This window comes from Lepidochelys kempii, chromosome 12, assembly GCF_965140285.1.
Source record: "Lepidochelys kempii isolate rLepKem1 chromosome 12, rLepKem1.hap1, whole genome shotgun sequence".
Lineage (NCBI taxonomy): Eukaryota > Metazoa > Chordata > Testudines > Cheloniidae > Lepidochelys > Lepidochelys kempii.
Genome location: NC_136391.1, coordinates 17,321,415 through 17,344,700, shown reverse-complemented (window position 1 = coordinate 17,344,700; position 23,286 = coordinate 17,321,415). Strand labels below are relative to the sequence as shown.

Genomic DNA, 23,286 nt, shown 5'->3' with positions numbered 1-23,286 from the left:
TACAATTTTCACTTCCAGAAATCTATATCTATATATAACGGCTCTGAAGACTTGGGCCAAAATTTTCTAAAATAGGAGCCTAAAGTTAGGCTCTCAACCCCATATTTAGGCACAGGATTTTCAAAATGGCTGCGCACCCACAAATCCCATTGAAAATCTTGACCATGGGGTTATCTAACTGGATTTCTTTCTCAGCAAGTAAAATACTTTGGAGCTCATTTTCAGAAGTGTGGCATGCCCATAGCTCCAGTTGACTTGCTGGAGTTCTGGGCACTCAGCATTTCTGAAAAATCAGGCCCCAAATGAATTATACAGCACTAGTAAGAATAAAAATATAGCAAGGCCTTTATTAGAATGGGCAGAATATCATAGGAACCAAACTCCCTTATCTATCAGCCCAGATATTTGGAAATATCAAAGGAACACCATACAATTAAGTATTAGGAGCAAGTGGAATTGCAAGAGTCTTGTACAAAGAGTAGTATACAGATTAGCCACTACACACTTATCTGGTAATTCTTAGAAACATTGCAGAGGTGACTGTCACATAGATTTCACCACAGACACCTCTAGCTTTTCCAGAGGAATGGCAGCCATAGCTATTCTGAAAGGTTTTCTAAGAAATATATTTTTCTGCTTTAGCCAAGTATGACTCACTGTTCTGTACAGAACAAACAGCCAGCAGATACAGAAGCTTAAGGGTCAGAAAATGCTTAACTATCTCTAAGAGAGCTGTTTCCAGTGAGAGGTTCAGAACAGCTTTGAGAACCACACTCATGTTCAAAAACAATGCTAGAGAATGGGGCTGTGTGATGTTCAGCAGTACAGTTTCAATGGAAGAGATAGGGAGGTTAGTTTTGGCTTATGTGAGACATACCACCCCATATTTTCCTTTGAATGTGGGGTTTTAATGAATCTGAAAAACTGAAAGTGAGACTCAGCTGCAAATATCAGATTTTATCTGGGTTTAGTCAAAACCAAATGAAATGTGAGTTTTATATATTTTGTGGTTGAAGCTACTGAGGGACACCACGCTCTCCACAAGAGATCCTCTACTTTTAGTTCTTTTCCAAAGAGGAAGAGGCCCAGAGTCCTGCAACTCCCTCTCACGCATAATACATGTACACAAGTGCAACAACTATGTGGTAGAGGAAGGGGTGGCTGGTGAGCCTACCCCACCCACCTTGTATTATTGAGGAGCAGACATGTTGGCCCACTCCCTCTGTACCCTCCATTGACATCTGCAGAGGAGCAGTCATTCATCCTACACACCTGTTTAGCAGCAACAAAATAAGAAAATGCTGCTCTTAAACTCTGAACTTAAAGATGCCCCAGGAGGCACAGTAGGAACAGAATCACAAAGCCCCTGCCATCTACCATGGTGAATTTTGGAAGTCTCTAGCCCCAGAATAAGTGGGATGGAAAGGTAGTAGTTGGACCAGAGAAGTGTTTGTGTGGGCATGTCTACAAAAAACATTTAGTTTGTGGCAACCTGGGGTGTGAATCTACCAGATAACTAGCCTGCCACATGCTAAGTGTCCATGTGGACCCTACTGACATGCACAAAAAGTTCCCTAGTGCCCTTTGATCTAGTCCTGTTTCTCCAGACCCTCTTCCACACAGAAGACAACTAAAGTTTCCCATTCTGAAAAATCTAACCACGTCTGAGCAACAGGGACTAGTGACATTTACTTAATTTTTCTCATTTCCTATAAAACTAGAGCACACACACTTAACTTTCCTCTTCCTCAAGAAATGCTTCAAATGTACAACACTGGGCAGGAGGGTTTTTAATACCAATAACTGAAAATGTGTATTTTATAAAAGACAATTGATATGGCATATCCATAGTCCTGCTACATAGTATCTACTCTATCAGAACATCCTTTGTTCTATAGCCCCATCCTATCACCTGGCAACTCAAAGGTGAAAAGCACTGAGACATGCTCCTGTCACAGGAGGGCTTTTCTCAAAAGACTCCCAAAGGGAAGAGTGACCATGGCTATACTAGATTCACTACTGGGTGAAGTGGCAGGGGAATTTTTACCATTGTAGTCAACCTTGTCATGAATTTATGGAAATTGTCCCCAATCTCATCTCCTCTCCATTTACAGAGTGATAACAAGACACTATTCTCTGTCCAGCTTTAATCTGGGATGCAGGTGACTCATTTATTCCAAAACCTCTGTACCCATTTTTTCCCCTCTCTCAAACATTTTGCAACCTGTCATGACCCATGGCTCTTGAATCCAGGTTCACAGATATGCTCCAACCCTCCACCTGGCAGCCTGCTGACAACTGCTTACCTGGGACCCATGAAGCCCAGCCCCAGAGTGAGGCTCTGCCTCTGAGATCCAATTGGTGGAATCTTAGAGCACTTGATCAGCCCTCTGGCCCTACTTAAGCCAGCAGCAGGAACAGGAAGCTATCAGAACAACTGAGCTCCACCCTGCTCTGGACCATGTGCCATGTGCTTCCCACTCCCCCAGCTTGATTTCCTGCCACCCCAATTTGGCAGGACTCCTGGCATCTGATTTGTGGCTCTGATCTTCAGTTTGTCTTTTGCCTCTGACCCTCTGGTATCCTGACCCAGCCTGACTCTAGTTCCTGACTCATAAGAACATAAGAACAGCCATATGGGTCAGACCAAAGGTCCATCTAGCCCAGTATCCTGTCTTCTGACAGTGACCAATGCCTGGTGCCCCAGAGGGAATGAACAGAACAGGCAATCATCAAGTGATCCATCCCCTGTCGCCCATTCCCAGCTTCTGGCAAACAGAGGCTAGGGACACCATCCCTGCCCATCCTGGCTACTAGGCATTGATGGACCTATCCTCCATGAACTTATCTAGTTCTTTTTTTGAACCCTGTTATCATAGGCGCCGAGTTTCTAATCTGCCTGGGGGGTGCTCCCTCCATCCCCCAGCTCTGCCCAGACCCTGCCCACACTCTACTCCCACCTCACCCAGTTCCACCCACTCCCCCAAGCACGCTGCACCCTCCCCCCAAGCGCTTCCTGACACAACAAAACAGCTGATCCACCGCAGGCAGGAGGCACTGGGAGGGTGCAGGAGGTTCTGATCAGTGGGGCCCGCCAGCAGGCAGGAGGCGCTGTGGGGCGGGGGAGGTTCTGGTAGGGGGGCTACCGGTGGGTGCTCAGCACCCACCATCTTTTTCCTGTGCGTGCTCCAGCCCCAGAGCACCCACGGAGTTGGTGCCTATGCCTGTTATAGTCTTGGCCTTTACAACATCCTCTGGTAAGGAGTTCCATAGGTTGTCTGTGGTTGTGGGAAGAAATACTTCCTTTTGTTTGTTTTAAACCTGCTGCCTACTAATTTCATTTGGTGACCCCTAGTTTGTGTGTTATGAGAAGGAGTAAATAACACTTCCTTATTTACTTTCTCCACACCAGTCATGATTTTATAGACCTCTACCATATCCCCCCTCAGTCATCTCTTTTCCAAGATGAAAAGTCCCAGTCTTATTAATCTCTCCTCATACGGAAGCCATCCCATACCCCTAAACATTTTTGTTGCCCTTTTCTGAACCTTTTCCAAGTCCAACATATCTTTTTTGAGATGGGGCGACCACATCTGCACACAGTATTCAAGATGTGGGCATACCATGGATTTATATAGAGGCAATATGATATTTTCTCTCTTATTAACCATCCCCTTCTTAATGTTTCCCAACATTCTGTTCATTTTTTTGACTGCCGCTTCACACTGAGTGGATGTTTTCAGAGAACTAGCCACAATGACTATATGATCTCTTTCTTGAATGGTAACAACTAATTTAGATCCCATCATTTTATATGTATAATTGGGATTATGTTTTCCAATGTGCATTACTTTGCATTTATCAACACTGAATTTCATCTGCCATTTTGTTGCCCAGTCACCCAGTTTTGAGAGATCCTTCTGTAGCTCTTCGTAGTCTGCCTGGGACGTAACTATCTTGAGTAGTTTTGTATCATCAATTTTGCCACCTCACTGTTTACCCCTTTTTCCAGATCATTTATGAATATGTTGAAAAGGACTGGGCCCAGTGCAGACCCTTAGGGGACACCGCTATTTACCTCTCTCCATTCTGAAAACTGACCGTTTATTCCTACCCTTTGTTTTCTATCTTTTAGCCAATTACGAATCCATGAGAGGACCTTCCCTCTTATCCCATAACAGCTTACTTTGCTTAAGAGCCTGTGGTAAGGGACTTTGTCAAAGGCTTTCTGAAAATCTAACTACACTATATCCACTGGATTCCCCCTTGTCCACATGCTTGTTGACCCCCTCAAACAAGCCTAGTAGATTGGTGAGGCATGATTTCTCTTTACAAAAACCATGAGACTCTTCCCCAACAAGTTATGTTCATCTATGTGTCTGACAATTTTTTTCCACCAGTTTCCCCGGTACTGAAGTCAAGCTTACTGGGCTGTAATTGCCAGGATCACCTCTGGAGCCCTTTTTAAAAGTTAGTGTCACATTAGCTATCTTCCAATCATTTGATACAGGAGCTGATTTAAATGATAGGTTACAGTCGACAGTTAGTAGTTCACATTTCACATTTGAGTTCCTTTGGAACTCTTGGGTGAATACCCAATCTGGTCCTAGTGACTTATTCCTGTTTAGTTTATCAATTTGTTCCAAAATCCCTTCTAATGACACCTCAATCTGGTACAGTTCCTCAGATGTGTCACCTAAAAAGAATGACTCAGGTTTGGGAATCTCCCTCACATCCTCAACCAGGAAGACCAATGCAAAGAATTCATTTAATTTCTCCACAATGGCCTTATCATCCTTGAGTGCTCCTTTAGCATCTCAATCGTCCAGTGGCCCCCTGGTTGTTTAGCAGGCTTCCTGCTTCTGAGGTATTTTAAAAAAATCTTGCTATTACTTTTTGAGTAAGAATGATAGAATCATTGAGTAAGAACACATAGAATCATAGGATTGGAAGGGTCCTCAAGAGGTCTTCTAGTCCAGTCTTCTGCACTCATGGAATCTAGATGATCCCTGACAGGTGTTTATCTAACCTGCTCTTAAAAAAATCTCCAAATGATGGCGATTCCACAACCTCCCTGAGCAATTTATTCTAGTGCTTAACCACCCTAACAGGAAGTTTTTCCTAATGTCCAACCTAAACTGCCCTTGCTGTAATTTAAGCCCATTGCTTCTTGTCCTATCCTCAGAGGTTAAGGAGAACAAGTTTTCTCCCTCCTCCTTGTAACAACCTTTTATGTACTTGAAAGCTGTTATATCTCCTCAGTCTTTTCTTCTCCAGACTAAACAAACCCAATTTTTCAATCTTCCTTCAGAGGTCATGTTTTCTAGACCTTTAATGATTTCTGTTGCTCGTCTGCACTGTCTCTAATTTGTCCTCATCTTTCCTGAAATGTAGCACCCAGAACTGGACACAATACTCCAGTTGAGGCCTAATCAGCCCAGAATAGGTTGGAAGAATTATGTCTCATGTCTTAGAATCATAGAATATCAGGGTTGGAAAGAGCCACAGGAGGTCATCTAGTCCAACCCCCTGCTCAAAGCAGGACCAATCCCCAATTTTTGCCCCAGATCCCTAAATGGCCCCAGCACTCCTGCTAATACTGCTTGTTTTGCAAGTGTTACAATCCTGACTCATATTTAGCTTGTGATCCACTATGACCCCCAGATCCCTTTTTGCAGTATTCCTTCCTACGCAGTCATTTCCCATTTTGTATGTGTGTAGCTGATTATTTCCTTCCCAAGGGGAGTACTTTGCATTTGTCCTTATTGAATTTCATCCTTGGTTCTTTGGACCATTCTCCAGTTTGTCCAGATCATTTTGAATTTTAATCCTATCCTCCAAAGCACTTGCAACACTTCCCGGATTGATATTGTCCACAAACTTTATCAGTGTACTCGCTATGCATTATCTAAATCATTAACGAAGGTACAAAAGAACTGGACCCAGAACTGATCCCTGTGGAATCCCACTCAATATGCCCTTCCAGTTTGACTGTGAATGACTGATAACTACTCTCTGGGAAGGCTTTTCCAACCAGTTTTGCACCCACCTTATAGTAGCTCCATCTAGGTTGTATTTGCCTAGTTTGTTTATGAGATGGTCATGTAAAACAGTATCAAAAGCCTTATTAAAGTCAAGACATACCATATCTACCACTTCCCCCCATCCACAAGGCTTGTTACCCTGTCAAAGAAAGCTATTAGGTTGGTTTGACATGCTTTGTTCTTGACAAATCCATGCTGACTGTTACTTATCATCTTATTTATTTTACAGGTATTTGCAAACTGATTGCTTAATTATTTGCTTCATTATTTGCTTCATTATCTTTCCAGGTACTGAAGTTAAGATGACAGATCTGTAATCCCCTAGGTTGTTCTTATTTCCCTTTTTATAAATGGGCACTATATTTGCCCTTTTCCAGTCCTCTGGAATCTCTTCCGTCTTCCATGACTATCTCCAGTTTGTCTCCTGCTGTCTGACTTTCCTTCCAGACAACTCTTGACTCCTCTCTCATGATTGCGGATTCTGACTACTAGGTCTGGTCTGGCCACGCATGACCTGGCCATGACAATTCCTCACAATATACAGTTAAGATCACAGTGTCAATACTACACAAACTGCCACTGAGCCCAACTTGTAGGCACTGCTAGAAAACACCAAATTAAATGTACATCACGTTAACATTTGCTCACATACATTGTAAATCCTCTGGTTTGTTATTAAAACACTCTCTCCCTGTGTCATGTATCAAACTGTATTAAAGTCATTGAAGACTCCTTCTCTTAAAGACTTGGTCTTTCAGTCCCAGATCTCTTAGGAGGTCCTATTGAGGTCACTCCTATGGTTATTTCCTCATACTAGACTTAACAAGCCAGTTAACCATATATGAGAAACTACTGGCTTCTTTAAAAAGGAAGGCTGCTTACAAAGCTACAATATGATTTTCATGAACAACTAGGAAGCATTTGACAAATAAAAAGAGCTCTCTTCTGGAAATACTACTCCAGTAAGATTGCAAGATTAGAATCTCAGGTGAGTTACATGAGATAGGTACCTACCAGATGTATCCTATAAATGTATTCAACAGAAACATTCTTCTCTATCCACTGCCCAAGCTACTCATTTCTAAAAAGTGCCCATCCTGAAAGGAGGATCTCTAAAAAAAACTTGGCGAAGCTGTACAGATCTGAATCAGAGAAATGCCCTAGATTCTGTAGGACCACAAGACACACTAGGTCCACCCATGTTCTTATTGCATTTAATGATTCTACAGTGTTTTTATGAATTTGTAACAGATGTTTCTAAGTACTCTTGACCATTTCTCTCTCCTGAGGAATTTTGCAGTGGGATAACTCCAGATAATAACACAAACAAAGCTGTAACAGGCACTCTGGGATAAATCTTTAGACACTACATCTAAATATCCTCCAAAGACTTACAGTCTGGAATGACCCTGCCTGCAGATGTTTTTGAGCTTACCAGGGCCATACTGAAAAGCAAGACTGCTTATAGATAACTGCAAAGCTCCTTCTGAAAAAGACTGAGAGGAGAGTGAGATTCAAGCTGCAAGGTATGAAACCTAGGATGCCATGGAGCAGGATAATAGAGAGGATGGTGTGCGACAGCATGGCTCTGCCTGTATGCAGAACTCAAAGACACTGAGAAAGGTTTTAGTGTGGGTTATGGCAGTGTTTCCCAGATATGGGATAATCCTAGAAGAGTGAGCATTATAGGGCTTGATTGTGGCATGCAGACAGGCCTCTGAGCTGATTTAGTCTCAGCTTTCAATTTCTTTAAAAAGTCTCTAGCTTTCATAGTTGCAAATAAAATCTTCAAAATGAGAAGCAAGAGACATCTGCTTGAATTTGCAGAGAGCCTGAAACAATAGCTCTGAGGTAGGAACTGCTGTGTTCATTTCAGTGGCTGCTAACTCAGATGTCAATGACTGCTACTTCGATCTAATATTTTTCAAAAATCCTATTTATAGTACACAAGCCAAAGAGGGAAAAAGCCTTTTCCGTGCTGGAAACAGAAAACAACCAAAGAGCACAGTGCCAGCAACAAGGAAGGGGGAGCATTACATATTCTGCTTTTTTTTTTTCCTATCCCTTAAATGCTGGTCAAGAAGCAGCACTGAGGTCTCTGAGGAGACTGACTGCCCTCCTAGCCTCAGGGCAAATACTGTGACTGTTGCTGCTTTGGTAAATATAACAGAATGGGTAGGAGAGATTGATCAAAATGAAGGTGTGAGTGAAAACCCTGTCAGTGAATGCTCATGTGGGCATGTGCCCCCCACACACACACTTCACCTACTTCCTAAGGTAGAGAGAGACGTGTGTGTGCACAGGACATGTTTCAGCCTTGTCCAGCTTTGCAGAGCAGCCCAGGACAGCAGCTGTGACATTCACAGAAATACAAACACACAGGCCCCAACACATCTAAAAAACCAGCCTAACTTCACATATCATCATAAAAGGAAGGGCAAGGGATATGAGTGTCTTCTTTGTCATCTTCCTTCTGGACATTTCTATTAATCCTTTTGTAGCATGGTTTGACTTTGCTTCACAAGTTCTAATTCTGAGGTACACTTGCTAAATACTGGCCCTGTTCCTGAGTAGGAGAGATCTATAGCTGAAGCATGCTCACCTAGTACAGACACAAACAAAAATAGCTTGGTAGTTCTAGCACAAAAGCTCTACTTAGCTTCATAAACTCATCATCAGTGGGCAATGTAGGTAACAGACTGGACACCACAAGCAATATAAATATATAATAGAACTTTTAAATGAGCAAAAAGACTAAACAAAAAAGATCTTTGACCTTCTTGATTTCTCTTGAGCTCATGTATACCATTATGGCCAGTAAGACAGCTAATGGAATGACATTGAAAGCGATAGCTATCCTGTAACAATTTTGGAAGCCAATTTGTACAGTAGTTGAGCAGTTAATAGTGTTAATCAGAATGATAACCTGTTAAAGTCTACATTTATGCAAATAACATTTTGGCAGATCACACATACTTTAACAGCAAAACCGGCCAAGAGAAAATCTAAACGTCTTACAAATTTGCTGCTCTATTTTAATAATCTGTAAAATAATAGCATAAGACTATACCAATGATTGTTGGCACATCTGAAGACAAAACATACTTGCATAAAAAAAAGTTAGTCAAAAATTAATCTTGGTCTTCTCAAACAAATAAATGAACAATTTGTTCAACTCTTAACTTTTACAAAGTAAGGATTAATCTCTACAGCTAAATCCAATCTGTGGCTTTATCTTTTTAACAAGAACTTAGCATTTCTTACAGACCTTCCTAAAACAGGCAACATTTGCAGAACAAGGAAAACAGCAGAAACCTCAAATTGTCCATGTTACTGAAAGTAACATATGTAAAATAAAAACAGAAGACAATCATTTATTGATAAGACCAGGCCCATGCTGGATGAGAAAAAACTGCAGTTCGGGATGAAAAGAATTTAGGATGGTTTTGATTTTGTAAAATCTCAAACGGAAAGCATTTGCTTTACAAAAGAAAGGATCAGACATCCTTTGGATCTAGGCCCCATTTAAGCTGAACCATCAGAATTAGGCGAAAGAAACAGAGGTTTGGGTGAATGGTCATCAATTGTGGTTTAAATGTCTTTCTAGATGCAGTAAAAATATCAAGATGTGCTTGTACTCTTAATTTGAACTCTGTTGATGCACAGAATGCCATCATTAAATTTGCCATTAGATGTTCTACTGCATCTTTGGAAAAATAAGGTGTGAATATGTACTCCCAGCCTCAGGTTGCAGTGGAAAAAAGGGATCTTCAAATATTCAAAAGATTCAGACTGGTATAACTCTTTTCATTAAGCAAAATTGCCCATATCGGCCTGTCCCTGAATTTCGCAAATCAATAAAGTTTTATGCACATGGACTTTAAATTCTGTTAACATGTTAGTGTATATATAAACATATACACATCTAGGTAAATTTTTGTTCTTTAGACATTTTTCCTTCAGATACAAATTTATTGTTTTAATGAATATGCAGGTGTCCTGTTCTCATATAAAGCTTTCAGTATAAAATATTGTCATTGACTAATTCCAAGTTTAATAAAAACAAAATATTTTGGATCACAAACGCATTTTTTTGTTGTGCTTGTCCCTTCTTCTGATAGCAAATCTTTACCTTCTCATGATTCCCATCCATTAAGAGGGGAAAAGATTTTTTTAAAATATGGAAGTCCGAAGTTTTACAGCAACTCTTTTTCCTGGAGTCAACATAAGCAAGCACTGAAGCCTCCGCAGTGAAAACAGGATTCTCCCCTCCTCCCTCTCCTTTTTCTCCCTACTGAATGCCATGGCCTTCACTCAACCAAAGGAAATGAAAGACACACTGAGACAACAGCATCACGTGGGTGAAGGTCAGATTGCTTTTCAGCTGTGTGATGCGGTTTTATCACCCTCAGGACAAAAGTTAAGCCCTTCCTCTCTTTTTTTTTTTTTTTAATTTTTTTAATTTCATGTCTGTTTTAACAAAGCAACTTATTTTTCCCTGAAATTTTGGTTAAGATCCATTCCTCCAAAATTGTCAAATATGCAGGAACGTGAACTAATTCAAAACATTTGTGGGTGTCTTCCTCAACAAAGTAAAAGCCAAAGTCCAGACACTAATATTCTTATCAACGGCCTTCCACTATTCCCTGCATACGTATACTGGCACCTTTAAAGGACAGAGGTGTCCACAGTGACATTCCCTGACAGCAAAACACACTTGGATACAGCGGCAGGCTGCTCATCAACTATCCTGGTCACTGGGAGAGGAGCATTTGCTCTCTCAAATGGGGCAAGTTCACAAATCCACTTCCATTTCCCACCCACCCTGTTCTCAGAGTGGTCAAGCACTCTGTGAATTGAACCTGCTGCCTGTCACTTTATGATCCAGATATTCACAGACACTTACTGTGGCAGCAATTGTCAAACCAGTCAGCATTGTTCAGACCCGAATTGCGTTTTTCTCAACTGCAGTAGGACTCGCAAACACACCCTCCCAATTTTCTGTGCAGACAGACTGTCTTCATTTTTCTTCTTGGCTGATGCCCCTCCCCACAAAGTAATAATGTCATTTTCAATGCAGCCAATTTTATCCAGTTAACGCTATGAAATAACTGTTCAACACTACATGAATCATTTTATCATCTGTGATTTTTTTACTGATGCTGGCATTTGTGGAGTTTAAACTATTGTCCAGAAAACTCAAGCAATATTTTTCCTTAAGCTAGTACAGAAGTTAAGATATAACTTCTACTAGCTTCCTTCTCCAATCAGGATCAGAATCTTAGTGTGCTAGGTGCTGTTCAAATACCTAGAGCGAAACAATCCCTACCCTGGGGATCTCAGAATCTAACTTGATACAGGACACATGTGTAACAAAAAAAAAAAGAAAAGAAAAGAAAAAGAATGGGGAGGCTGGAGTAAAGATGATTGTGATAAGATCAAGTGGGTTAGTTCTGTGCATGGCTTGATGTTTCAGAATCATTCGACAATATGTTTGATTTTTAAAACAAACAAATTAATCAATAATACCAGGTATCTCTAACTCCTCTCAACCCAGCCAAGCCAGCTGACAATCTAGCCACCATTTGTTGGCTGATTCCTTGCAAGCATCTTGAGGAAGGTTTTGAAAGAGGAGATGGTGGTGGATTTGTGGATCAGTTCAAGATTAGGGCTGCCAACCCTCCAGGATTGTCCTAGAGTCTCCAGGAATTAAAGATTAATCTTTAATTAAAGATAATGTCATGTGATGAAACCTCCAGGATTTCATCCAACCAAAGTTGGCAACTCTATCTCAAGATTCATAGAAGGTGCTCCAGTCACACAGAGCATCGTGGAAAAAAGCTTAGAGACAAACATGGAAGAAGACAACAAATGGGTATTCAAGGCCATTGTCACTGGCAGAGTGAAAAGGAAAGGGGCAACACAATAAGAGACAAGAGCAGATGTATAGAGTAGGGAGGGAGAGAGCTTTGAGGAGCCTTGAAAGCCAAAAAGCTTGGATGTAATTAGGTGGTCAGAATGATGGGCAAGGAAGACAAGATAGGGAAAGGTTTCAGAGTAACAGCCGTGTTAGTCTGTATTCGCAAAAAGAAAAGGGAGTACTTGTGGCACCTTAGAGACTAACCAATTTATTTGAGCATAAGCTTTCATCAGCTACAGCTCACTTCATCGGATGCAAGATAGGGAAAGCAATAGTGTTTCATGTGGATTGGACAGGAGGCATGTGATAACAGGGTGGCCAGAGGAGAGGAAGCTACAGTAAGCAAGAACTGAGATAATGACGGCCTTGAGAAAAGTAAAGCAAGGAGGTGGACATCAAAGAGAGAGAGCCCCTTGCTGGAATTACAAAGACAATAAGAAGGAGCAGGTGGACCAGCCAAAGACAGCACTCAAGGAATGCACTGAGAGAGCCAGGAGAACTCAATATTACAAAAGCCAAGGTCAGACAAGATGTTGACAAAGAGATAAGTTTGAGGATCATCATAAATGAATATTAGGAAAAAAAAAAGGCACTTCATAAACTACTTTTTATCTCATATTAACATACCAGAGCAACATGATAAAGGGTTTTGTTGTTGTTTTAATGCATACAGATATGACATTGATTGGTACAATTCAAATTTCCAAATAAATTCCTTTCAATTGCAATAAATCACCTGTATTCAAGTCAATGAAATGTGGATGCCTAACTCCTTTAGAAAATCCATCTGCTAAAAGAGTGGTCCTTCTAAAAGGAATGATGGTCCAGTGTTTAGGACCATGCTCCTAGACGAGGACATCAAGACCAGGGATCAAATCCCTGCTCCACCAAAGACTTCCTGTGTGACCCTGGACAACTCATTAATTGTGTGCCTCAGTTTCCTCTCTATAAAATGGGTATAATAGTACTTCCCTACCTTACAAGGGTGTAGTCAGGATAAATGCACTGAAGATTGTGAGGTGCTCAAATTCTACAGGGGGCTATACAAGTGTCTAGAATAGACTGAAAATGCCAACCTGCATTTTTTCATTAACTACAGCAAAAGGAAGTATGTAGTAATAAACTAGTAATCTCCATAACCCTGTCTGTCTTGCAATTGTCTTTTATTATTACTGTTAATTTCATAAGTATATTGTTGCTTCCACTTAAGAGGTTCTCAACCACAGTGACTTTAAAAACGAGAGACTCAGTACAGTCATTGCTAGAAAAAGGAATGACTCCTGAAAATGCACTGTCATGCTATACAAGAGAGCTGAAATGGGCTCTGAAAACAAGATTGGATGGTTAAGCAGAAAGTGGAAATGAGGTCTAGAGCCTTTCACCACCAGATTACCAGTTCAAATCCAGCCCAAATTGCCTGAATGTTGTTACTATAAAATAGATTAGTTTGATGGTCTCAGACTAGTCCCAATGGACATAAATTCATACTTAGAACAAGGTACAACTACACTAACTGGTACTCTAGTTGGCAGAAGCCAGATGTGGCTCCCCTCTACAGGCAGTCCCTTCAGGTGAGGGATTGAGGCACAGTGATCAGCCACACCGTCAAGGGCTCGTTCACCTGCACATCTGCTAATGTGATATATGCAGTCATGTGCCAACAATGCCCCTCTGCCGTGCACATTGGCCAAACCGGACAGTCTCTACGCAAAAGAATAAATGGACACAAATCTAACATCAAGAATTATAACATTCAAAAACCAGTAGGAGAATACTTCAATCTCCCTGGTCAATCAATAACAGACATAAAAGTGGCAATTCTTCAACAAAAAAAACTTCAAAAACAGACTCCACGAGAAACTGCAGAACTGGAATTAATTTGCAAACCGACACCATCAAATTAGGCCTGAATAAAGACTGGGAGTCGATGGGTCACTGCAAAAACTAATTTCCCCCTGCTGATACTCACATCTTCTTGTCAACTGTTTGAAATGGACCACCTTGATTACATTGGCCTCATTAGCACTACAAAAGTGATTTCCACCCCTTCTTGTGAACTGTCTAGAATAGCCCACTTCCACCTTAATTGAATTGGCTTGTTAGCACCAAACCCCACCTTGGTAAGGCAACTCCCATCTTTTCATATGCTGTGTATTTATACCTCCCTTCTGTATATTCCACTCCATGCATCTGATGGAGTGGGTTTTAGCCCACGAAAGCTTATGCCCAAATAAATTTGTTAGTCCCTAAGGTGCCACAAGGACTCCTCATTGTTTTTGCTGATACAGACTCATACGGCTACCCCTCTGAAATCAGTGATGGGAGAGTTTGTACTATTGCAACCTATGCTGAAATGATTCTCTCAGTAGGGAGAAGAATCCAGTCTTCGGGGATGTCAGTCCAGCACCTCCCACCAATATTAGATTCACATAAAAAGAGTTTTTAAAAAGTAAAAAAATTCTTGGTTGTAAAAGAAGCTGGTTCAATGGACGTAAAAGACGAGAAATAGGTAAAAAAGTAATAAAAAAGGTAATAAAAAAAGGGCTTGTCTACACTACTCCAGTTTGGACAATGGGGCATGAACAGTTGTGTGCACTGAAGTGCTGCACTGTAACTCCCCCGTGTGGATGCTGTGGGCACAGATTAAAAGGTTCCTAGTTTGCATTAATGTAATTCTATTTGAAGAGGATTATATTTATGCAAACTAGGAACCTTTTAATCTGTGCCCACAGTGACCACACGGGAGAGTAGCAGTGCAGCATTTTGGTGCACACTGCTATTCATGCCTCCATAGTGCAGAGCAATATAGACAAGCCCAGAGACAGTTAGGGAACACGAAAAGAAATGAAAGGCACAGAGAAGACTGAGGAGGTATTTGTTATGGGGCACACATAGGAAATGAAACTGCAGAGCCCAAGTCTTCCTCAGTCTTCTCCAGCTGGGCTGCTTCATTCCATTCCCACTGACTTTGAAATACTTCTGCCTCTTATACACCCCATCAAAAAGACAGGAGGCAGCAGAGGTTTCCTCAAAGCAGGGTGCAGTGAAGAGCAGGCTGTCAGCTGGCAAAAAAAAACAAACATATCAGCCAGCCCCTGAAGGCTAGCATCAAGGGCAGGCTGAGCTCTGAGTTCCTTAAACTCAGAAGTCACTAAAGAGGATGCCCTAGCTAACCACCTGAAAGCTGGGCATCTGAAGAAGACCAAGCCATGCTGGCTAGTTTCCCTTAAGCCAGCCGGCACTGGGGGGAGGCTGCATTCTGGCTTCCCCATGCCTGGAGCACAGTGAACAACATGCCAGCTGTGTCTGTAGACAAGCCAAGTTTAATGAGGCTACAACAAAAGCATTCACGTGTCTACTCCCGAGTATCTATGCTTTTTGCTACAGTTAGTCAAAAAAACAGGAGACAAATTTTTGAAAACATTCATACATTTCCTCCCCCGGCTTTTTACTGAAATTTCTATGTTGAAAAATTTTCTGACCATTTCTACTTTTTAAACTCAAAGACATGAACCTGAGAGAGGCTTTTTTCCCTCAGCATTTTTGATGAAAAAACTGTGCTCGGTGATGAATGCGTGAAATACACTACTCGTTGCTTTTCTTCTTCGTAAATACTGAAGACTTAATTGTGGCTCCTGCTGTGAAGACAGAGAGAACCTTTCTGTGTCCGTCCCCCCCACAGTGCTCCCACTTAGAGGAAGGTATAATCCATCTCCCACTAGTGGGGAGATGGCCATAGCCCTGCCACTTCCCCCATGCTAGGACAGACATGCTAGGGTTTACCGCTGGTCTGCTATTAAGAGGATATATTTTATCTGCTCGCTGTTTTACAGACAATGTCAATTGGCAGTAACCCATAACAGTTCTCTATTTATAACACGTCTCAAGTCTCCTTCTCTTTTTTGCGGGGAACAAGGGGAGAACTGTAAAGAAGGATTGCGACAAGACAACCCTCAGATCAGATCTGCTTGAACTCAGCCAATCTGGTTTCTGCACAGAAACTGTACTAACTCCACTGATTGGTGATTTCTTGGTGATGGATGCAGATCAAGTGGCCATGCAGATTTCTTTAGCTCTGTCAGGTACCTTCAATACCATGTATTACGAGCTATTGTTTACACGTCTGCAGTCCCGAGCAGGAATAGATGGAGTTGCTCCAATTCTTTCTTTCTGAGAGTAAAAGTAGTAGAGGGCAGCTGCTCAGAGCTGTCTCACATGGTTCAGTCTAGCCATTCACATTGTCAGAAGAGTATATGAGGCCGTTAGGAGATGGGATAAGATGCCTTCAGAATTCTGAAGACAAGCAGATCTATATCTCAATTTCATTGCTCTGCTCTGGTTGAGACAGGGGGTTGGATATGGGCAATCTACCTGAAGCTGAATCCAGACAAGACTGAGGGACAGTCAGGAGGTTGGAGAAAGAAATTAGAAAAAAATATTGAACACTCTATTCGCTCCCTTGGTTGGGAGGGTACACCTGCCATTCTTTACTCACATTTGCATTTTGAAGATTGTGTAAGACCACAACAGATTTAGATTCTCAGGGAGCAGTTATGGCCAAAACTGGTTTCTCCCATCTGCACTTGACAAGAAAGGCACAGCCTTTACTTTGGGATGTGAACTCTGCTATAGTAATCCAGCTTTTGTCAATTTGAAATTAGGCAACTGCCATGTGCACTCCATGGAGCTAAGAGAACAGAGTTTAAGATCACTTTAAAACATAAGGTAGCGCAGAAAATAGCTTCTGTTGGTTCAAATGGCTTCCACTGGAAGCATGGTTGTCTGTACACAATCCTGACTGATTTCAGAGTAACAGCCGTGTTAGTCTGTATTCGCAAAAAGAAAAGGAGTACTTGTGGCACCTTAGAGACTAACCTATTTATTTGAGCATGAGCTTTTGTGAGCTACAGCTCACTTCATCGGATGCATACTGTGGAAACTGCAGAAGACATTATATATACAGAGACCATGAAACAATACCTCCTCCCACCCCACTCTCCTGCTGGTAATAGCTTATCTGACTTATTTTCTGACTTGAGCTTTAAAGTATCAGTTGTTATCAGTGAATGGTTTGGACCCTGTCTACCTGAAAGACATCCACTACTCTCTGCAAGAGATACTCTGACACAGCTGCAATCAGTGATTCTGGAACTCACTCCCTCTCTCTTATTCCCAAATATTTATTATTCATTTAAGTGTATAAAACAACCAAAACTAATTACTTGATGATTACCTGTTCTGTTCATTCCCTCTGGGGCACTTGGCATTGGCAAATGTCAGCAGACAGGATACTGGGCTAGATGGACCTTTGATCTGACCCAGTATGGCCGTTCTTATGTTATATTCTAATGTGCCCCCAACTCAGGCTTAGGTAGGGTGACCAAATATCCCGATACTATCGGAATTGTCCGGATCTTAGGGGCTTTGTCTTATATACGCAACTATTACTGGCCTGTCCCCTGGGGAAAAAAAAATTGTCCCGATTTTTCACATTTACTATCTGGTCACCGTGGTCTTAGGGCACCATCCCCTCCCATAATGTCATTAACAATCAACAAAGCAGACAACAGACTATATAAAAATAAAAATTCCCCAGCCTGCGTTAAATCTTTAAACGTCTCCCATGGGGGGTTGGGGGGGGGAACCTCACAAAAGGCCTCTCACAGCATTAAACAACCGCCCCTCCAGCCCTTCCCAAGGTGCTCTGGAGAAAAGCTGGTCCCAGCAGTATGTTCACAAAGTAAACAGATCAGGGCTCTAGCCGAGCTCGGTGGGGAAGTGATTTCCAGAGTCAATGGGCCTTCACAAAGAACACCCTGCCAGTAGTTCCCTTTCATTAATATTGTGAAAGCTCCGGGTCAAGTGATTCTGCTGATCGCAACGGCAGAAGCATGACCTGAGGACAGAGGTGGTCTTTTGGGTAGCCTGGTATCAAACCATTGAGAGCTTTGAAGATCAAACCCAATACCCATCTACAAACTCACAGGCAACCAGTGCAATCCCGAGAACACCAGAGGTATGTGCTCTCTGAGTGAAACCTTGTTTAATAGGTGCATTCTGCACCCATCTTCATTCTGGTTGATTGCTTTGCATTTTGTGGGTTGAGGTCATTGGTGCGGATGGGTTGGTTGTGATATTTTATCTATATCCTTTTAAATGTATGCACCACTGCCTAGAGTTATGGACAGGCAATTTTTTTAAAACAGATAATTAAATCAGTATTAAAAAATAAATAATTCCTTATTGAAGTTCCACACAATCAAGCTAACACATCCTACCATTATTTCCAGCTCAAATGACTGGCCCTCATTGGGCCCTTTGATGAAAAAACAAGGTAAAAGGACTTTGCTTGTGTGAAAATGAGCTACAGCACATTCAAGTGTGGTGAAGACATTATCATCCCTAAGAAGAGTTTGAGTAGCCAGGCCATCCACCTAGCCAGGCCATCACCAGTTATTTCTGGCTCTTCGGGGGTTGATGGGAGTCGTAGACGTGGCTCATTATTCCCACCCCTTATATGGAACCGTGCAGCCCACACAACTCCTTATTTGTGAGAACAATATCACCATTCTTCCTCCTGCCCCAACATGTTCACCTGGAGAGACCCACCACAGAGATCCCATCTGCAATGCACTGTGTGGTGGGCATGAAGCGCTCTTGTATGGGCTCTCCCCTGCTTTGCTGCCCGCACACCTGTGCGGCAGGAAGCATTATTTCTGCTGCCTTTGACCCTTTATGCCTGAGTAAACGGTCCCAGAATTTGACACTTCACGGTGAACAACCCTAATTTTAGATTCAAATGTATCCCCCTCCCACCCAGGTATGGTCAATTAGCAGCACTGCTACAGACCCAGAAAACCAATATTACAGAAAATGCCAAAGAAACAATTTCTACATCATTTTAGCATTTAGCATTTTAGCATCCTCCACTACTCCCTTTCCTATGCAATAGCCCGCAGTTTGAGTCTACATCCCAGACCTGGACCCAGGCAGACTCTATGGTAATGCCACCTACCTTCAACTGCAGAAAGGTTCTCGGGACTGCTGGAAAGCAACACTGTCAGGAATCATGACATTTTGAAAAGCTTTTATAAACATTCCTAATTCATTAAATACTATATCAGGACAACCTTCGGATTGAGAGATTCCCATATGGGCACATACATATATTCTGAAACACGCCCCACGCCCCCCATTCCCCATCCTTAAACAGAACCACACCACATGTCCCTCTGGCACACTGAATGAGTGAAAATCTTACAAGTTCTAGTTTGAATATACTTAAGCAGCAGCTCAAGAAATATTTCACAGAAAGCTCAACTAAACTGCTGATACTTCAAAGGTTAGCATATGCGTTATTTATCATCAGATTTGTAACTGAGTTTTTGCTCAGTTCCAGCTGCAGATTCAGACATTGCAATACATTTTATGTAATGTAGTAAAGAATATTAAAGAGATGGTTACATTTCACTGTGGATTTAAACAGGAAGCTGGAGGGGGCTTGTACCACATTGGCAGAGTAACCTACTGATGTGCTTTTTATAGGAGTCCTGAAAAGAACTTCTTCAAAGTCTGAATGAAAACCAGCCCCATACACTTAAATAATATCTGTGTAATAGGAATCCGCTATGCTAGACCCTCAGACATTCCAGCCAGAACTCAGCCTAAGAATATCTTGGCACTTCAAGTGAGAAGTAGAGCCCCCTCAACACTGACTTCTCAGAACCTCACAGGATGAGGCTCCTTTCATCCCTGCAGTGATAGTGTGAAAAGTCAATCAGACTGTATTTTGCATTCATTCCAGTGACTGCATATACAGAATACAGGGCCAAAATCAAAATGCCTAGTCATCAAGGACAGCAGAGGCTGCCCCAGCACGTTATTATCTTCCCTGTACATCTCATCTGGAGGTGTTATTACCTGCAACACAAAAAGTTTGCGCTAACAGCCCTTCAAGCATCATGATGATAAACATTTAACTGTCCCAGTGCCCACTTTCACGTCCTTATGCTGAGAAATGAGCACTCTAAGGGAAGACGTTTGTTTCTACACTGTTTGGCAATGTTACCAGGGCTTTTCTGGTGCCAATTTTAATATGCTCCTGTGGAAAGCAGGAAAAATGACTTTCAGCACCACACACATACACAAAGGAAATCTATTACCCTTTTTACTTTAAAACACTAGCCAGGTTAACAGAAAGCGACTGGGTTCTGGGAAAGGAAAGAGCACTCAGACTGAATCACAACATAGTAATTAGGGCCAGTAGGTCATTAAAGCCACAGCTGTATAAACTAGGGCTGTAATTAACTTTCTATACTGCTTTTACACAACAGCATTTCAGTTTCTTCTGTGAAGGGGGGGGGATCAGTTATATTAAAAAAGAAAAGAAAAATAAACCCTGAAATGCCAATCAAGTGCAGCAAACCATTGTATATTTTGCAGGGAGGAGGGAAGCATGTAAGAAGTGTGTTTTTGTAAGTGTGAAATACAAAGTACTACATAAGAATTATATTCATGAGATGTAGTCAGAAGGTTTGCAAGCTGCCATATAGTGGCTGTTTGGTGAGCTTCCTGTATATACAGTTGCAAGTCAATTACTGTTCTCTGTAGAAGGTGAATACAAGAAAATGAAAAATTATACACTAGCATGAAACAGTTACAATACCTCATTTAAAATGTAAGCCTAGTGAACAAGTTACAGGGCATTAAAAGGAGCAACGGCAAGACTTTAATTATAAACTAGTTCCTACCGTACAGTAGTTTAGAAAAATCAGCCACTTCCAAGCTGGCAATTTCCATATATAGCTCTGCTGCTGTTTGAAACAGACAACCTGTAAAGTTATCAACAACAGAAGAGGACCTCATGAAATGCTCAGGGACCCCAATGTAACCTACTACTGTCCAGTTCATTGATGTGCTAATGTGCTAAAAAAACACTCCATATTCAGTTGAGAAACTGAAAAGAGAGAGAGTAATTTACAAATAGACACTGACCATGGGGGAGGGCAGCGCGGGAGGGGAACATGGGTGAAGGAGGCAAAAATAAAGGGAAGCTGGAGCTGTATTTTTAGTCTGAGAAAAGTGCTAAAATCCTGAAGGGAAAATCATGCATGCAGGTAAACAACAACAGAATCACGCATAGCAAAGCTTGGGGCTTCTCAGCCACTCTTCATCAGATAAGAAATAACAGCATCAGCCAAAAACACAAATACACTGCTGAATAGTTGCTTGAAGCATGCGGCTTTTGCTACTGGCCAGAGGGGACATGATGATTTGTAAATCCAAGTTTGAATTATATTATTGTCAACAATCCAAAGTATAACAGCCATGGTCAAAAAATATTTGTTTTCTAAAAAAGGAGTGGCAAGTCTGTCATGGGTGCCAATTCTTGGTTCTCTCTAAGTAAGAGGAATTTAAGTAAGGTAATTTCAAAAACTCAAGACATCTAATGTATATATGCCCAGCAGTCTCATTCATTTTGGAAGGCATTTTTAGAACTACCTTCTAATTGGCTTAAGGATCATTTCCAAGGTCTAACTTCTTAATTGTTTTTTTGGAGGGAGGAAAAGAAGAAACATGATGCCACCTCTCTGGAAGTTGCCCCCACTTAAACCCATTTCAGAATCCCAGTAGAAACTCCAAATCTATAACCTACAATCTCAGACATCAAGCAAAAGTAACAGACATAAAAGGCACCTAATTCTGTCAGAAAGAGAACATCTACTTGTCACTGACATCAAAAAGAAAACCACACATTTATGTTACAAGAGATGTCTACATTTCGATGATGCTTTGTCCTGAAAGAAACAAGCTTGAAGTACATGAAAAGGCAAAGGGGAAAAATGGCTGTTTGCTACTTCCTTCCATGTCAGAGAAGGTGCTTTCAAAGTGTATTATAACTTTAGTGTACTGTAATGAATTTCTAAGGGAGTCCAATGAAATAGATGGATTTTCCTATTCTTTGGAGTGATCTTGTCTAATCTTGCAATACTCCTGAGTTGCAAGGTCTTCCTAACTTCAGTATCCCATAGGAAGTCATTAGTTATGTTCTATTACCACCTTTGTAGTATTATCAGCACAAATATTGCCTGTATTGATCTGGACCCACATATACTATTGAAAACATTGCTTCAAATTAAGATACGAAATCCTTACTTGCCAAGAGATAGACACTACCTTACAATCTTGTATGTCAGGCACTACAAATAAAAGAAGTGGAGTATATGAAAGAACACTATCATGTAACTTATTTTATAGGGTAATATTTTTAACACATCTTATTTTCTAATGCTGAAAGATTTTTACCCTGATCTTTTTCTGTTGAACTTAGCATAGATTTGTTTTCCCTGTGCTTTAAATGAAACATTTTTACTTTTGTCAAACAACTTAGGGCACATCTACACTTGAAATTTGTTTCTGATTAAGACAGAATACAAATTTAAAGTGTGATAGCTATTCCTGAAGATTAGCATAACTTCCAGAATAAGAGCGTCCACACATGGAGTTAATCAAGAACAGTTAATCAGGAACAATTCCATGTGTCCTTATACAATGCCTTTTGATGCCAAAATGTCTTCCCTTTTGTACCAGCGTGATGGACGAAGACAGCACAGTCATGAATAGTATTAACTGCAATTCAAAAATCAGGAGTTGGAGCCTGATATACAGTGTCATGGTAGGTCCCACAAAAATACAGAATTTATTTTTATTCTCACTAATGTAATTATAAATTTTTGAATAAATTAAAATTGGGCCCTGAAAACACTGACACTAAACGTCATTTTCTTTTTATATATTTTGGCACACCTTTTTAAGCCCATTTTTATGAACAAAGGAATATGCCCCCTTTCAAGTGGCTGCTTTTGCACTTAGACACTGGGTGACTGCCTGCTCTAACAGAACTTTACACATGCACAGCATCTTTAAACATTTGCCTGTCTTCATTTTGAGTGTACAAATGGCTGTACCAGCTGTGCGCTTCTGCCTTCCTTTTCGGAAGTTGTGGCCTTCGACAATGTTTATGTAGTTTTTGGCTACTCCTTCAGGCAGTCAGGTATGACCAAACAATGTCATCCACAGACTATCAATGCTTCAGTGCATGTTAAAGAATCTCTGCATCACTACTACCATGGCTGTCAGCCTGTGGATAGTAACCTTGAGGTAGATCGTCTGAAGGTTTTGATGGGGCCTCAGGTTTGCTCCCTCGCCTCTGCCCAGTACTTGCAGAACAAGAACTACGCCGATTCTAGGAGGCATATTCAGGAGGCAGGGCAGGAAGCAGAGGAACCAGTACTTGACATATTTAAGATTGCAATCCCTGTC

At 41.3% G+C, this 23,286-nt stretch overlaps 1 protein-coding gene across 13 annotated transcripts in view; it reads right to left on the bottom strand.

Annotated features, from left to right (window-relative positions):
• ZNF423 (zinc finger protein 423) overlaps window positions 1-23,286 on the bottom strand; it is a 334,537-nt gene that overhangs the window by 200,350 nt on the left and 110,901 nt on the right. For 10 of the 13 annotated variants that reach the window (XM_073307700.1, XM_073307696.1, XM_073307686.1 and 7 more), the window contains one exon: window positions 20,715-20,795. The exons of the other annotated variants lie outside the window; for them this stretch is intronic. In XM_073307700.1, coding sequence (XP_073163801.1) covers window positions 20,715-20,795 — 81 coding nt within the window. The remainder of the gene's footprint in view (window positions 1-20,714; window positions 20,796-23,286) is intronic. 13 annotated transcript variants of the gene reach the window in all.